Below are 16,689 nucleotides of genomic sequence, written 5' to 3'. Positions count from 1 at the left end.
ACGTGAGGCCTGAATACATTAATTCCCTTTTGCAATCTGTGGAACTGATAACAGGAATTTCGCATTTCCTGAGCAGCAACTTTTCTTCTGAAACTTCTCTGAGACACTCCTGTAGGGAAAGTGCTGAATCTTCCCACCCTGCCCAACAGTGGCTTCTCGCCGGGCTCTTCCCTACCTGCCGCTGCCCCAGTGACCAGTGCGGCGAGGACCAGCAGCTGCATGGTGGCCGTGGCGATGGGAACAGTCGGCGTCGTCGCTGGTTTACTGCAGGGTGAGAGCGACAGGGAATCGTTGGCCGTGGGCGTCTTGAGGAGGACGGGTGACTCGCAGGTAAGGGGCTCACCTAGCAGTCAGGAAAGGCCGGCATGAGCATGTCGTTTTTCTGCCTCGTGGCCACCCTGCCTGTACCCAGAGGGTGACAGCAGAGCCCTACATGGATAAACACACTGGAATCATGTGATGGAACATAAGAACATAAGAACATAAGAACGGCCGTACTGGGTCAGACCAAAGGTCCATCTAGCCCAGTATCCGTCTGCCGACAGTGGCCAGCACCAGGTGCCCCAAAGAGGGTGGACCGAAGACAATGATCAAGTGATTTTTCTCCTGCCATCCTTCTCCAGCCTCTGACAAACAGAGGCCAGGGACACCATTTCTATCCCCTGGCTAATAGCCTTTTATGGACCTAACCTCCATGAAATTATCTAGCTTCTCTTTAAACTCTCTTATAGTCCTAGCCTTCACAGCCTCCTCTGGCAAGGAGTTCCACAGGTTGACTACACGCTGTGTGAAGAAGAACTTTCTTTTATTAGTTTTAAACCTGCTACCCATTAACTTTATCTGGTGTCCTCTAGTTCTTCTATTATGGGAACTAATAAATAACTTTTCTTTATCTGCCCTCTCCACACCACTCATTATATACCTCAATCATATCCCCCCATCAGTCTCTTCTTTTCTAAACTGAAAAGTCCCAGTCGCTTTAACCTCTCTTCATATGGGACCCGTTCCAAACCCCTAACCATTTTAGAAATGGAAATGGGGCTGGTCGCCCCCAGCTCAGCTCCATCGTCCACTTCCACCCCATCCCTGGCTCTATTCCATGGAAAGATCTGCTCTAAATCTCAACCCAGAGGACAAAGTTCTCAATGACCTCGACAGGGTCCACCCCCTCTCTCCCTAGTTCCCCTTCTCATGTGTTGCCCTGAAAACAGAGGGTGAGCACCCATAAGCAGTAGTAGTAGTAGTATCTCAGCACTTCCCAATCTTTTGTATCGTATTTGTCCCCACAACTCCATGTTGAAGCAGGGCAGGGCTATGGTCCCCATTGCACAGATGGGGAAACTGAGGCACGAAGCAGCTGTGCAGTTGGGCCCAGTTGGGTCTCCCAAGTACCAGCTGAACAGCCAAACCGGCAAAGCCTCCACCTTCATTGAAAGCTCCATGCCACCCCATAATCCCCCCGGCAACAGAGGAATGCCCTCCTGTCACCCAATTGCCCCCTGAAAACAGAGAGATGCCTCCTGGCAGTCCCACAACTCCCCCAATAACAGAGTGATGCCAGGGCAGCCCATAATCACCCCTGTGACAGCGCCGTGCACCAGGGCACCTCCCTACATCCCTCCCCAAATCACAACAATCTCCTTTTCACCCAGCCGCCATGACCCCCCCAAACTGACGCCAGCGGCTGGACTGACCCTGCTTCACCTCTCGTTCCTGTGGGGGGGTTCAGGCGAGGAAGAGTGTCCGCTGGTTTTGTCTCAGGCTCCTCCGGGATGGGCTCCCTTATATGCTGTCCCTGTGAGTCAAAGCAATTACTGTGTGCGGGGACTTGCCCCACACGGCAGCAGCCAGACACCTCCCTCCACCCTCACGCTGCTGGCTTCAGCAGGGCATGTTCCAGGGAACTGTGGGAACAAGGCAAACCAGCCATACATAGATAGATAGATGGATTAGATAGATTAGATAGATAGATGTGTGGGGATAGACAGACAGATAGATAGATGGTGTGTGTATAGATAGATAGATAGATAGATAGATAGATAGATAGATAGATAGATAGATAGATAGATAGATGGTGTGTGGATAGATAGATAGATAGATAGATAGATAGTGTGTGTATAGATAGATAGATAGATAGATAGATAGATAGATAGATGGTGTGTGTATAGATAGATAGATAGATAGATAGATAGATAGATAGATAGATAGATAGATAGATAGATAGATGGATGTGTGGGGATCTATTGATCCTGGCCTGGGAACAGTTTCGGGTTCTACACACTTTGGAGCAAAACCCAATCCCAGCCACTCTGCCCATTGTGCTGATGAGGAAACTGAGGCAGCGGGAGCGCCTGGAAGCCTTGCTGAGGGTCCCAAGACTGTTGGGAAGGGACAGGTGCAGGACTTGAGTGAAGATCCCCCCCCCATTCCTGGACGTTGCACACCACGGAACCGGCTCCCCTCTGGCTTTGAAGGGGAAGGCAGGCCACGCACTTCAAACTTCCCTTTGGGATCTTAAGGGCTTTTTTTGGTTTGTCTGAGCCAATCACAGGGTGCCAGCTGTTGAGAACAGCGCCGGCTGTCAGGAGAGCTGGCAACCCGGCCCCAGGTGAGCACCTGCCATGCCCAGGGGGGCGGGGTGGAGCCTGCTCCAGCTTGCGCCCAGCAGCTGCATGCGGCAATCCCACACCGGTACCGCGGGCAGTAACGACAGCACCGTGCCAGCCTCAGTATCAGGCAGGAGCCACACGGCAGAGGAGCCAGCCCAATGTGGGCAGTGCTGTGGGCCGATAAAGGGGAGGGTGGTGCCACCTGCCTCCCGCTGCAGGCCAAGGAACCCCCCGGTTCGCATCACCACGAATTCCAGAGCAGCCAGGGAAGGGAAGCAGAGGAGCCAAACACTGAACCAGCCTCGAGACTGGGCCTGGTTAGTGCCTGGAGGGGGTGCTCCGAGCGGCGGAGCCAATCTCTCAGGCGGCTCTAGGGCAGGGCTCCGAGTTACCACAGAGAATCCTGCCCCAGGGTCTCGCCCACATGCGCAGGACCTGACTGACTGGCAGATTTTGGACTAAGACGGAATCTGCCCCTAGATCAGGTTGGCAGAGACCCTGGGGCGGGCGACGCTGAAATGCCAAGAGCTGTCCTTGTGTCGGGGACTCTTGGCCCTTTACTAAAGGGGCGGGGGCTGGGTGGGTCACTCCCAGGATCAAAAGGAAGGGGAAGGGTCTTTGGGGAGAGGCCAGTGTTCCCGGTCAGCCTGATTGACAGGTCGGGCAGCCCAATGAGGGAGTGAATTGTCTGGGGAGAGCCCCAACCTCCCCGTGAGCTGGGTTTGCCCGGGTCAGACTGTGTGGGGCAGAGTTAAGGAGACAACATGGGCCCAAACTGAGCGGGGAGGAGCCATGGCAACCAGAGAGAGCCAGAGACAGGGCCCAGCAACAGAGCCATGGCTGCAGCCACAGAACCGGAGGGGCCAGAGGAGCTGCCCGGGGTCCAGAGGCAGCACAGCAGAGAGGGGAGCTGTGGCTGGAGCTGGGTGCGGGGAGCAGCTGAGGAGAGCAGGGAGAACCTGGGCAGGGCGACTCCACCAGACAAGAGGCCTGGCAGGCCAGACGGGGGAGGGACTGATGCTGAGGAGAAGGGTCCCGCTACCCACAGCAAGTGTCGGACCAGCACCATCCCTGCCGCACAGCCAGGGCCTGAGGAGGGGCCGGGGACCTACAAGGACCAGACTGTGACCTGCCATGGCAGAGACGCTGTGGGCGAGGTCTCCGGGCCACAGAGTGCGGTGACGTGTTCCGGGACCATTTTCCAAGTTCTCTTTATTCTCTTCTCCTAATTGGCAGATGTTTACTGAATTGTATTTGCTTTTAAGTGCATGTGGTCAGCGGTGGGGGAGAGCAGTGTCCGGTGTGAAGAGAGAACCCCGGAATGGGGACGCCCGAGCCCCTGGCCACAGCAAGGCTAGAGGTCGAGCCCTCAGGAATCCTGAGCCCAGTCTTGTTGGGGTTATGAAGACTCTGCTACACAGGAGGGTAGAAGAGGAGCCCTCAAGGTCAGGGAGGCCTCTGGGTGAAGGAAATGGGAGCAGGAACTCAGATCCTATCACTCGCCCATGTTACCAGGGTCGTGTAGGAGCCAGGAATGTCCCCCTCAATAGCAGGACCATTCCCCCGCCTACACCTGGAGACCCAGCCTACCCCTTGCTTCCATCATGGCTCATGGAGCCGTTCCTGGGCCGCCGGGGCAGCAGTAGGGAGCAGTTCCACCATAGGCAGGGGTTTGAAAGCCCGCTAGTGCAGTTTGCTCACTGGGTTAGCCCTCAGTCGAAACACCGTGCCCACTGCGGTCGCTGTTTGCTGTGTGCTCCATAATAGCTGTGAAGCCAAGGGGGGACGGAGTTTGCAGTGGGGTGGGAGGAAGAGGTAGCTCACTCGGCAGCCAATTCTGAGCCGCCAGAGCAATAAGAAGAGAACACAGGGAGACGCCCTGCCCCAGGACCCGATGACACCGCAGCGGGCGGGACAAGGACATGTTGTTTACAGTTGCACTGTGGTAGCAATCACAGCAGTGGGGACGAGAGGCTTCTGCTCTCCCTCCTCCGGAGCTGAGTACAAGGGATACCAGAAATCACCAAGCCCTGCATTCGAGGGGGAGAGGATGGGGAATTTGGTGAGGAGGGCAGCTGGTTCATCCCTGGAGGACTCTAAGGTCCAGTGGCCTTTTCAGAGCCTCAGCCAGATGCCTTGATATGGCTGTTTACTCCTCTCATAAGCTGCAACATCTCATCCTGCATGTTACCTGCGTGCTCTCCTGTCCTCTTGCTCTATGCACATGCTCTCTGACACTATCAGTCTTCATGCACTGAGCTGGGGCTTGTCAGACTCAGACCAATACATCAGCTCACAGAGCATGTCTTCCCTAATTTTCCGGGGCAGGCTCTGGGCTGGTGTGGAGTTTCCAGCTGCAAGATTATAAAGTACAAGAGCAGCCATAAAAATCATACATCTTTATAACCACCACAGGGAAGATTTGAACATGGGATCTCAGAAGCTTAGTATAGGAGTGGCTACTGCTTGAGCTATAAAGCCAACTGCCGCTTAGCTTCGGATATAGAGTACCCTCATTCTTATCTCTCGCTATCTGTGGTCTAAGTGCCACTCCATGGGACAGTGAACCACACGAGGTGTGTGCGTGACACCTGCATTGAAAGAACCACGTCACTGCCGTAAATACAGTGCCAGAGGGGCAAGGTAAATGTTTGTCTTTCAAAGAAGCCCTTACCAGCCCGGAACAGCCCCCGGTGTGCTTCAGAAATAGGTTTGCCGACAGGCATGGGAAGCCCACAAAGGAGGGAAGGGAGGCCTTTTGGTACCGCTTTTCAAACCTCTGGGATTATTGGCTTCAGCCTGTTGCCCCCCCGTAGCAACGTGGATGTTGCTGGGGTCAGGCCCCAGCATCCGTCCACAAGTGTTTGTTAATCAGCTTGTGTAAAGAAGCAGCAGGTTGAGATGGAGAGGAATGGGATTTGCACAGCGGGAAGTGAGGAAGTGGGTCTGGCCCACGAAAGCTCATCACCTATTAAACCATCTTGTTAGTCTTTAGAGTGCTACACAGTCCTGTTTTTTGTTTCAGCTGCATCAGACTAACACGGCTACATTTCTACCTGGATTCAGAGAGACACTCTTCAGAGGGTACCGGGATGGGCGCCTGTTAGTGGTGACATGGCCGGAGGCTTTTGAAGACTGAGGCTGTACAGGAACCTGCACTTGGCCAAATGGGGGCGCTTGCAGGAGGTGAGTGCTGACCCGTCACAGTGGCATCCAAAGGTCATTGGGCCATGCAAACAGATGGCTGCAAGAGTGGGCGATCTACCACAACCTTAGACAGGGAGCTGGGCACCTTTGCAAATAAAGACTTCTTCACCAATGGAGCCTGGAGGAACTGGCTACCACCAGGATCCGAAGGACAAGTTGGCTATATCTGGAACATGGGGGCTCTGGATGCCAACACATGTGAAGCAATCAAGCAGAAACTAACTGGCGTGAGGTCAGATGGGCACCCACAGGAAACCTTAAGAAGAACCTAGAGCAGGGCGGGCAGAACAGTTGTAGTCAATAGCACACAGCAGCTAGGAAGAGACGGAAGAGGCTAATTTCCGCCCTGCTGAAGCGGAAGTGTTGGACAAGTGTCCACACTACTCCCTGGCACAAATTCAGGTAACTAGGACTTTAGGTGTCCACAGGTTTGGATGGCAGCTGAGCAGCAGTGGCACCTAAATGTCCTGATCGTCTAGATCTTGTGTGGCTCTTGCTCTTACAAGTCTAAATAGACAGGACGGACACAATATAGGAGAGGGGGAAACTGAGGCACAAAAGTGAGTTGTTCAGACAACTCAAGAGGTCACTGGTAGAACCCAGGAAAGTTTTACCTTTGCTCGTGTTCCTTCACTTGCTCCTGCTAATAATCACAAAACTTTTGGGAGCTGGTAGCAGAAGCCAGGGAAAATGTTTTTGGTGTGCCCCTCCCCCCCCCCCCCCCCCGAGACACTTTGTGAATTTGTGTCAGTGTCAGTAAATTCATTATTTCTAAACCAAAATGAAGAGCTTGCAAAGGGAATTTTTGTATTTCGGTGTGAAACACGTTTTCTCTCAAAATTGCTTTTTTGTTTTTATGGAGCATATTTTAAAATAGCTGAACTTGAAATGAAGTGTTTCCATTTTAGGGGGGGAGTTGCAATAACTGTGCATTAAAAATCTCCTTCTCTGAACCTTCTCTAGGAGAAACTCTACTGATCCAGCTCTATCAGTACCCAGCTCTCAGACTGGTTTTCTAGCCCTTAGATTATTCCCATCACTTTTCTCAGACCCTTCCCCTTATTTCCCAACATCCTGTTTGATGTGCAGCCCCCTCCTTCCCCAGGACTGGGCACAGACTCCAGTCATGGTCTCCTCCATGCTGTATCACCTCTGAGCCACCATCTAATGCAGACTGCTCCTGCAGCAGACCATTGCATGCATCTAGACCCTCACTTTGCTGTGCGATTGCACCGAGTTGGGTTCTCAGCATTGTGTGAACTCCAGTAACATCCCTGAATTTAAAAAACCAACACACAGACCTGCAGAGGGGAGGCAGTGCTGCCTCCATGTCACCACTGGGAGGTCCCACGCTGCTGGGAAGATCCCACCGTGATGGGGTGCGGTCACAGAAGACCCCTTGGGGGTGATTCCTGGAGAGCTGACATGGCCACTTCCATTCGCATTCCCATTCTCTGGGGCTTCTCACTGCTCGGTCCTGTTGGGTCCCCCAGGCTAAGCACTGAGCTGAGATCACAATTCCTCCCCCCCTCCCCCCCCAGAAGCAGCACAGACACTCAACCTCTTCAGGTCCAAGGAGAGTGCAGTTTTGGGCCCAGACTCCTGGGATATCCCTCCCTAAAGAGGAGCAAACCCCAATGAATTGTTTGGGTAAGTCCCTCTAGCAATGAAAGGGGGAGTGTGCACACTGGTTGCTCTCCCAGATAATAATTGTTCACACTGGACTTGATGGTAAGTAAAAGTGATTTTATTAAGGAGATGCAGCAGGATTTAAATGGTTATAAGCAGGGCTCGCCAAGCAGCGGCGAGACCTGCTTGCCAGCCGCGCGGAAGCGCATGCTGTGCATGCGCAGACTGCACTGTGTGGCCGCACCGGGCTATAATCTATTTACCACGGGCGAGTAGATTAGCCTATTTGTCAAGCCCTGGTTATAAGTGAGAACAGACCGAGCAAAGTAGATTACAAATTAAAAATAACAGAAAACGCTTCGCTAATTCTAACTAAAACCTCAATATGAACTTATTACAAACTCACGCTAAAAGTGTGTCTGTTCCAGCTGCACCTTCAAACCAGGGAAATCTCCCTTCCCCTGCGGTCTCTGGTTCACCCTCCTGGGGTGTGTCCAGCCAGCCAAAGGCAAAAGACTCGGACCTTCCTATTCTTTTTAAAGACTCCCTTATTGCTTGGGAAGTCACCTGGCCACCCCCTACCAACTACTGCTAAGACCTAAGGACGAAAGGCTGTTGGCAAGAATGAGCCACACACCAAAACAAGAGAAACGGAGCCCGTGGATGAAAGCATGAAGATGGATCAGTTACATGAAGCAATTTGTCCAAAGCACCTTTGAGTTACATACATTTATGTCCGTCAGTCCATTTCACAAAGCATGGGAGGGTGAATCCTCACGCCCCCTCCCACCCCGATCTACCTTGACCAATTAATGCCCTTTGCATTAATTAGAGTGATCCCAACCCTCTAGTCCTCATTATCCTGCCAGGCAGACCAGCTCATAGAAGAGTCTGACTTCTCTCGGTACCGAAAGCTTCTTTGTTTCATATTTTAAAAATCAGCATTGGATGCATCTCCTCCCAGAGCTTCTCATGCACCCCCTCCGAGCCCCAAACCAGTATCCTGAGACTTCCCCCGGGAAGCTTGTTCATTCGTTGGCTCCAATTCATTCAATAACTGGGTCGTTTCTGCATCTAGGCCCCTTTGCCTTTCTTCTCTGGGCCCCGAAGGGTTTAAAATCAGGCCTGCTCTTCAAACGCAGATACAATTGTGAGCAAGGGAGGTGCTGCAAAAAATCTGCTTTTTGGCCCCCAAAAAGGAATCAGAGCCACCTCTTTCCGTTTGAGTCCTGGGGGATTTCGGGGTCACATTTTCAAGCGTTTTTGTAGAAGGGGGAGACTCTCTCTGTTTTGTTCATGAAATCTGGCACTACTCAGACACACATCCTGACTGTTGCTACAGCCTATCTGTATCACACTCACTGACAGCTTAGCTGGATCACAAACTAAGTCTGACCCTAGGTCTTCCAATGCAGTCTCCATCCAATGGAGAACAGGGGAACGAAACCACCTTTCTGCTGATTGACAGCTCAAACTTCCCAGAAGTAGAGGAGCAAAACAGTCACCGGGCTGGGCTGCTCCCAGCTGGTTCTGCCAGAACTTTAATACCAGGGCTGGGCAAATTACCTTGTAATTGGCTCTAACGATCTCTCCCGCCGCATTCCTAATCTGGAGCATTTCCCGACGGGCTGATTTCCCTGTGAGCCTGCAAACTTCTTAAAGGAGCTCTGTCTTCTTATATCTTTGGCCCATGCTGCTCTTTTGCAGCTGCCCATGCGGTGTGTGCAATGAACAAGGTTGCAGAGCCGGGTGGCTGATTTTTCCCCCACGCAGCCAGCATTCCCTGGATCAGTGTAACCTGTTGGAGCGCTTTGCAGCTGGGTGTTATCCCAATTCACTTCCAGCTGCGGCAGTGTTGCAAGGGTGTAGTATGCTCCACCCCATCTTTAAGGGATTACGTGAGTTGAGTTGGCCCAGGTGTGGCTGAGAAGAAGTACTGCCTATTGGTTAGCGACACGTAAGCAGAATCGGGCAAAGAACTGAGTTTTTGAGGTTTTGGCCACTCCAAAAAATTGCGGTGGGCGGGAGGGGCGGGGGCTGGTAAATTTCAGATTGGCCCAACAACAAAATGTCTCCACATTTTGGGTATGTCTAGACTACATGGCTCCGTCAACGGAGCCATGTAAACTAGTTTACCTGGCATAGGCAAAGAAGCGGGGATTTAAATAATCCCCGCTTCATTAATGGCCGCCGCACTGTGCCGACGATCAGCTGATCCGGCACAGCGCGGCAGTCTAGACACGGATCTGTCAGCTGGGGAAGCCTTTGCCAACTGATCCCTTATGCCTTGTGAAACGAGGTTTACAGGACAGGTCGGCAAAGGCTTCCCCAGCCGACAGATCCACGTCTAGACTGCCATGCTGTGCCGGATCAGCTGATCGTCTTTCCTCAACTCAAAATGTTGAGGAAAAATAATTAATTCATTTTGGGTCAAAGGACCCAATTTCAGCCCGTTTCAGATTCCCAAACTATTGCCAAAATGAACTGGAAGGCAACTTTGAAACAAAAAAGCATTTTGACTGAATAGGGAAATATGCTATTTCCAAACTAGGGAAACATTTGCTTTAGAAAATCCTCCAAATAAAATGTGTATAAGGGGCTTTTTTCCCCCGTCCCACCAAAGCGAGTCAATGAAACTGATGTGAATTTGCAAATTGTTTTGATCAACCGGACTTATATTTTTCTGTCAAAAATGGGGGATGGTATTGAAAAATTCTGCTCAGAAGAGATGGATTCAATTCCTGGCTCTGCTACCAACCTCCATCAAGTTATTTTGTCCCTCTGTACCTCAGTTTCCCCATCTAGACAAGGGTACTGATCCTCTGGGGTAAATGCTTTGAAATCTACAGATTTGTACAGATGTTACATTGTTTGTCCCCTTTCGCACATCTGCCTGTTGCTACCTCTTCTTCCCCACACTTTCCTCCCTGGCTTCCTTAGGAGACCTAGACCTGAGCTATGTATGTGCATCTAGCACCTGGTCTCTCCTGGAGATGGTGCTCCCTAGTGAAGACAGCCGGAATGGCTCCTCCTGCCACTTTCCTGCTGTTTCTGCAAGTGATTGTGAGTAGCTTCAATGTCACTTGGTTAAAAGAGTCACACTCAGCTGGAGGAACAGGTCGCATTCCAACTCCACTTACCATTACATTCTGGGATTTAAATTCAGAACTGGAGCTGGCGGTTTCCATGAAATCAGCTGTTCCCAGGCCTCGTGCTGCAGTGTGGGAACTGTCCGTCAGGCAAAGGGCAATGTAAATATGACAGTGCATCAGCCCAAGTCCTCATGGGAATTGTAGTTCATTCTGTCATTCCCCTATGGGAACAGCACTCTTTGGCTGGGCTACACCTCCCATGGTGCACTGCTGTCTGGCTGTGCCATGGGGTATATCATGGGCAATTTGGAGCAGCCTGGCTGTCCTCTGTGCTCCAGACCCTGTTCCCCTTCCAGAGCCAGAACTCAGGAGTCCTGACACCTAGCCCAGAACCTACTCCCCTGCCAGATCTAGGGATAGGTCCCAGGAGTCCTGACACCTTGCCCCCTTGTGCTTTAGCACACTAGACCCAGCTCACCTACCAGAGCTGGGAATAGCAGACAGAGTCCTGACCTCCAGCCACCGCCCCCATGCTCTAACCACTAGGCCCCACTCCCATCTAAGGCCTGGTCTTAGTGACATAGATCTGTGGGTGTACAGGTGCCTTCCAATGGGCGTCCCAATCACAGCCAGGCCAAGAATTGACTGACATTGTCCCAAAGTGACAGCCAGATGTTCCACGATCCATTAAGCATCTGGAGTTTGCTGACCGTTCGGGAGTCACTGGTTTCAAGCGTTGCCTGGCAACATGTCATCACCGCTGTGATGAGTCGCTCATTTCACGAGCCAGTCTGCAGCAATTCACTGCTTCTCGTGTCAAACACTCATGCTCACTTTCCAGCCATAAACCCTGCCTTGAGGCATCCCACATTAGCACAGGATGTGGGGGACCCAGTGGGGAAGGAAGGTCGTGAGATGCCCAGAGACCATGGTTTTATAGATTCATAGAACACTAGAACTGGAAGGGATCTTGAGAGGTCATCGAGTCCAGTCCCCCACCCTCACGGCAGGACCAAGCACCATCTAGATCCATCCCTGACAGGTGTCTGTCCAACTTGCTCTTAAATATCTCCACGGATGGAGATTCCACAACCTCCATAGGCAATTTATAAGGGCACGAAACAGACAACAGATTGTACCAACCCTTGGTCCTTATCGAAATGTCCGGAACTGAATTCTAATAGGACTCTATGCTCTCTTACAATCCCTGAGACATCCCGGCCCCAGTATATTTCTTCTTGATTCCCATGGGTCAATTTTTATAAAAGTTTCCCAAGCCAGCTATAGTATGAACAGGAGTTGTGCATGTTTCCCCTGTGCAATTTTGGTGATGCACCTCAGTTAGGGGGTTCTTAGGGCTGGCAAAGACCTCAGGAGTCATTGAATCCAACCCCCTGTTCAAAATAGGACCAACCCCACCTCAATCATCCCAGCCAAGGCTCTGTCAAGCCGGGACTGAAAAACCTCTAGGGATGGAGAGTCCACCCGCTCCCTAGGGAACCCATCCCAGAACTTCCCCACCCTCCTCAGGAAATAGTTTCCTAAGATCCAACCTAGACCTCCCCCACTGCAACTTGAGACTGTTGCTCCTTTTTCTGCCACCTGCCACCCTTGAGAACAGCCTCTCTCCAGCCTCTTTGGAACCTCCCTCCAGGGAGTTGCAGGCTGCTCTCAAATCCCCCCTCGCTCTTCTCTTCTGCAGACTGAACAAGCCCAAATCCCTCAGCCTCTCCTCGTAGGTCATGTGTCTCAGCCCCCAAATCATTTTGGTCGCCCTCCGCTGGCCCCTTTTCAATGCGTCTGCATCCTTTTTGTAGAGGGGGACCCAGAACTAGACACAATACTCCAGATGTGGCCTCACCAGTGCCAAATAAAGGGGAATAATCACTTCTCTAGATCTGCTGCTGGAAATGCTCCTCTTAATGCAACCTAATATTCCATTAGCCTTCTTGGCTACAAGGACACCCTGTTGACTCATATCTGACTTCTCATCCACTGTAACCCCCAGGTCCTTTCTGCTGAACTGCTGCTTAGCCAGTTGGTCCCCAGCCTGTAACTATGCTTGGGATTCTTCCATTCCAAGGGCAGGACTCTGCACTTGTCCTTGTTGGACCTCATCAGATTTCTTTTGGCCCAGTCCTTCAATGTGTCTAGGTCACTCTGGACCCTATGCCTGCGCTCCAGCGTATCTACCTCTCTCCTTAGCTTAGTGTCATCCGCAAACTTGCTGAAGGTGCAATCCATCCCCTCAGCCAGGTCATTAATAAAGATATTGAACAAAACTGGTTCCAGAACCGATCCTTGGGGCACACCGCTAGAAAGCGACCGCCAACCTGACATCACTACCCATTGGGCCTGACAGTCTAGCCAGCTTTCTATCCATCTTACAGTCCATTTATCCAATCCATATTCTTTTAACTTGCTGGTGATGGGCGGCAGAGTAGGAAAAGTATCCCAAGATAGGGCCAGCTAAATGCTCAGGCGTAGCCTGCATAGCTGCAGTCAAAAGACCGTCTGACAAATACTTATGGATTTAACTGTCCCCTGGGAGGAAGGGACTTTTATGTAGTGCTCATGGACCAAAAGTGGGCTGTTTCTATTCGATTTTTTCTTAAAAAAAAGCCTCATTTGCAATGCAGTTCTTCATTTTCCAAGAAGGAGGGGGTGGTTGGCCCCATGCACAAGGCTTTCAACACCCAACTGTTCCATGAGCAATTTTTGTGACCAGCTGTAGTTATCACCGGGCTGACTCCAATGGTGCTCTGGGGCTGGAGCACCCATAAGATAATAGTGGGTGCTGGGCACCCATTGGCAGCGCAAGCAGTCAGCATCTCCCCCTCCCTGCCAATGCTCCCCGCCTACTGGATTGGGCTCCTCTCCTTCCTTCCAGAGCTTCCCGCCCTCTGGATTGGCTCCTCCTCCTTCCTCCTAGCACCTCCCACCCACTGGATTGGCTCCTCCCCTTCCTGCAGTGCCTTCTGCCTACTGCCATCAGCATCCTCAGGCTGGTCTGAGCACACCTACCGGGCCAGGTCCCACTGGGGAGCTGGGACGTGATACAGAGAGCCGGTGTGTTTTACCAGCCACACTAGCTCCTGCACCCACAGGTCCCCAGGCTCACCCCCCACTTGCCTCACTCCAACTGGCCCCGGACTCCGGTTCTGATACTGTTTCCTGGCCCTAACCGCTAGGCATGACTCCTGCTCCGCTCCCCCCCCCCCCCGGAGGGGCACAACCCCTTCCCCAGCCTGGTCTTATGAGCAGGCTTAAGAATCCCGCTGGAGTTGGGACATGAGCAACTGGCAGTGCAGCACTCCTGCGAGGCAGGGCGGTGCCAGGACGTAGGCCCCCAGGGGGGTTGGGCACGTGGACCGAGTGCCGGGCATGGCGGCGTGGGAAGGAGACACCGGAGAGCAGTGCCCCAGCTGTCAGTGTTTTATTCTGCAGTCTCCCCGCCAGCACCCCCCCGGCAGGCGTGGTCAGCCGGAATTCATGGTCTGCAGCAGCCACGGGACGTAGTTGCACACCTTGACGAACACACCCGTCCGGTTGGGGCGGGAGCACCCTTCGAAGCCCCAGGAGGAAATGCCCTGGAGCTCCTGCTGGCAGATGAGCGGCGAGCCGGGGTCTCCCTGCGGGAGCAAGGGCCGAGAGTTAGTAGAACAAGAGCCCCAGGTGAAGAACCCTCAGCCGGGCCCGGCTGCCTCTCAGAGGGAGCGTCCCGCACCTCCAGGCTTGGGTAACCCCCACTCACGGGGGCGTGAATCTATCGCATGTGCGCTGGGCTCTTGGGCTCACGAGGGCCCGGCACACACAGGATGGTCAGGCCCTCCAGACGTTACAGGCTAAATGGACTAAGGGTAGGAGAGGAAGCAAGGCAGGAAGGGACTTGCCTGTGTCCGTACAGGAGATCAATGGCAGAACCAAGAGTCCTGGCTCCCAGCCCCCCATCGAACCCCTCTCTTGTCCCAGAGCCTGAGAGAGAACTCAGGAGTCCTCACTCCCAGCCCCCTGTCCACCTCCTTGCTCTAATCATTAGACCCCACTCCCTTCCCAGAGCCCAGGAGAACTCAGGAGTCCTGGATCCCAGCACCGCCCCCAGCCCTTGCTTTAACCACTAGACCCCACTTCCCTCCCAGAGCCCAGGAGAGAACCCAGGAGTCCTGGCATACAGCCCCCTGCTCCAACCCACCGGACACCACTCCCATCCCAGAGCTGAGTCTGCACCCCAGGAGTCCTGGCTCTACCCACTGGGCCCTTCTCCAGAGGGGCTGGGGAAGAGACGTTTCAGCAGTGAAAGAAGGCAGCCAGGTTAACCCCAGCACCATTAACAAGTTCCCCCAGCAACGACCCAACCTGGCTGCACGAGGGCTCCCCAGCAAGCAGCCGGATGGATCTCTGAGCTGTGCTCATGGGCCGCTTCCCCCCATCGGCGCGAGCAAGAAGGGATCTTGCAGGCTTCCAGGCGGCCGTGAATCCCTGCCCTGCACCCCATCCCATGCACCCCTCACCTCTGTTCTGAGCGTCAGGCCCACGCAGGCCACGGGAATTCCTTCACTTCCCTCCGCCACACTTGTGCTAGCCTGTGCCGCTCTCTGTGCTGCCCCATACATCCCCTAGCCCTGCCTGGCCTGCTCCCTCCATCCTGCCCCAGCAGAGGGCTCCATGCCCCATACACCTCCTAGCCTTGCCTGGCCTGCCCCCTCCGCCCTGCCCCAGCAGAGGTCCCATACACCACCCCCCAACTCATCCCATCATCCCCCAGTAGGGGGCTCCACACCCCATATGCCCCCCAGCCTATCAATCCTGCCCCAGCAGGGGGCTTCATGACCCATACACACACTGCAGCAGGGGACTCCAAGCACCCTACGCCCCCTAGCTCTGCCTGGCCTGCCCTGCACCCCACTGCCCAGCCCATGCGCCCCTCACCTGGCAGAAGTCAGTGCCCCCGTGGACCACGCCAGCGCAGATCATGTTGGGGGTGATGAGCCTGGGGTGTGTGTCCCGGCACAGGTCATCAGGCAGCACCGTGATGTTCCCACAGAGCATGACGTCGGAGTGCAGCCGCTGACGGATGCAGCCACGCTTGGCTGCAGATGTGAGGGTTCGGGGGAGAGAGCAACTGAGAGTCATCTGATTTCCAGGCTGGGATCCGGGAGAGAGCCATGTGGGGCTCTTCTCTGTCTGTCTGTCTGTCCATTCCCATACATCTCTTTATCTATCCCCAGACACCCCTGCTAGCTATCTAGCTCTTGTTACAAAAGCTGTATTGTTACCCCTGGAGATGGGCCCCCTCTTATGGAACATCTATTTCTGGGTGCCACTCCGGTGCTTCACAGGGCCCGACTGCCAGGTTTGGCCTCCGTCCCCATCTGAGAACACCATCTCATGCTCCAGTTCTTTTGCTAAGCTCAGAGGTGCACAGAGTTTAGGCCATTAGGGATCTAGTCTGGTCTGATTTCCCTCATAGCACAGGCCAGAGATTGTGGCTCAATTTGTGCCTAGAAGAGACCAGGACAGATCTAGGTGCTGCCAAAGCAAATGACCTTGGTATCTGCAGGGAATTCATTGGCTAAGATAAATCAAATCCAGGCCCTGTGTTACAGAGGGTATCAAAAACTCCACCCAGAGTCTTTGCCAATCCAACCCGTGGGAAATTTCCCACCCCCTCCTGCCCCCGGTTCCAGATCTGAAGGTCAGCTGCAGGTTGCTGTTTGGGGGATTCTCATGAAAAATGCCGATTTCTTGAAACTGAATCTTTCCCGGCAACCAGGCTGCAGTTGCGACCAGTTTCTCCATTTGCTAATCTTGGAGATTGAAAACAAATTCAAAGTGGTGGAAGAGAAATGAACATTTGACTCACCGGGTTTTTTCCGCTTCCAACCCCACTTTTCATTTCAAAATGGGAATGAAAAAAAAATCCTCTCGAAATTGAAACCCAAATTGGCTTTCTTTCTGTTCCCCCTGCATTTTCCATGTCGGAAAGTTCACAAGTGAACCCCGGATCAGATTTCTTCTCCCCTGCCTCCCTGCACATGCACATTTTTAGCTTCGGAAGGTATGAACATGAAACTCAAATCAGATTTCTTCCCGGCTGCACTCCCCTTGATTTTCACCTTGGGAACATTTTCCAGATCTCAAATTGTTCTAGA

General features: G+C 53.1%; 1 protein-coding gene across 1 annotated transcript in view; it reads right to left on the bottom strand.

Annotated features, from left to right (window-relative positions):
* The window catches only part of LOC102449909 (uncharacterized), a 33,744-nt gene that overhangs the window by 11,065 nt on the left and 5,990 nt on the right, over window positions 1–16,689 (bottom strand). The window contains exons 5-8 of the mRNA XM_075908244.1: window positions 15,467–15,627; window positions 14,022–14,169; window positions 9,012–9,333; window positions 176–264 (exon numbers count right to left, since the gene is read on the bottom strand). Coding sequence (XP_075764359.1) covers window positions 176–264; window positions 9,012–9,333; window positions 14,022–14,169; window positions 15,467–15,627 — 720 coding nt within the window. The remainder of the gene's footprint in view (window positions 1–175; window positions 265–9,011; window positions 9,334–14,021; window positions 14,170–15,466; window positions 15,628–16,689) is intronic.

This window comes from Pelodiscus sinensis, chromosome 24 (genome assembly GCF_049634645.1).
Source record: "Pelodiscus sinensis isolate JC-2024 chromosome 24, ASM4963464v1, whole genome shotgun sequence".
NCBI lineage: Eukaryota > Metazoa > Chordata > Testudines > Trionychidae > Pelodiscus > Pelodiscus sinensis.
The sequence above is the reverse complement of the archived record's forward strand: the minus strand, read 5'-3'. Positions and strand labels throughout refer to the sequence as shown.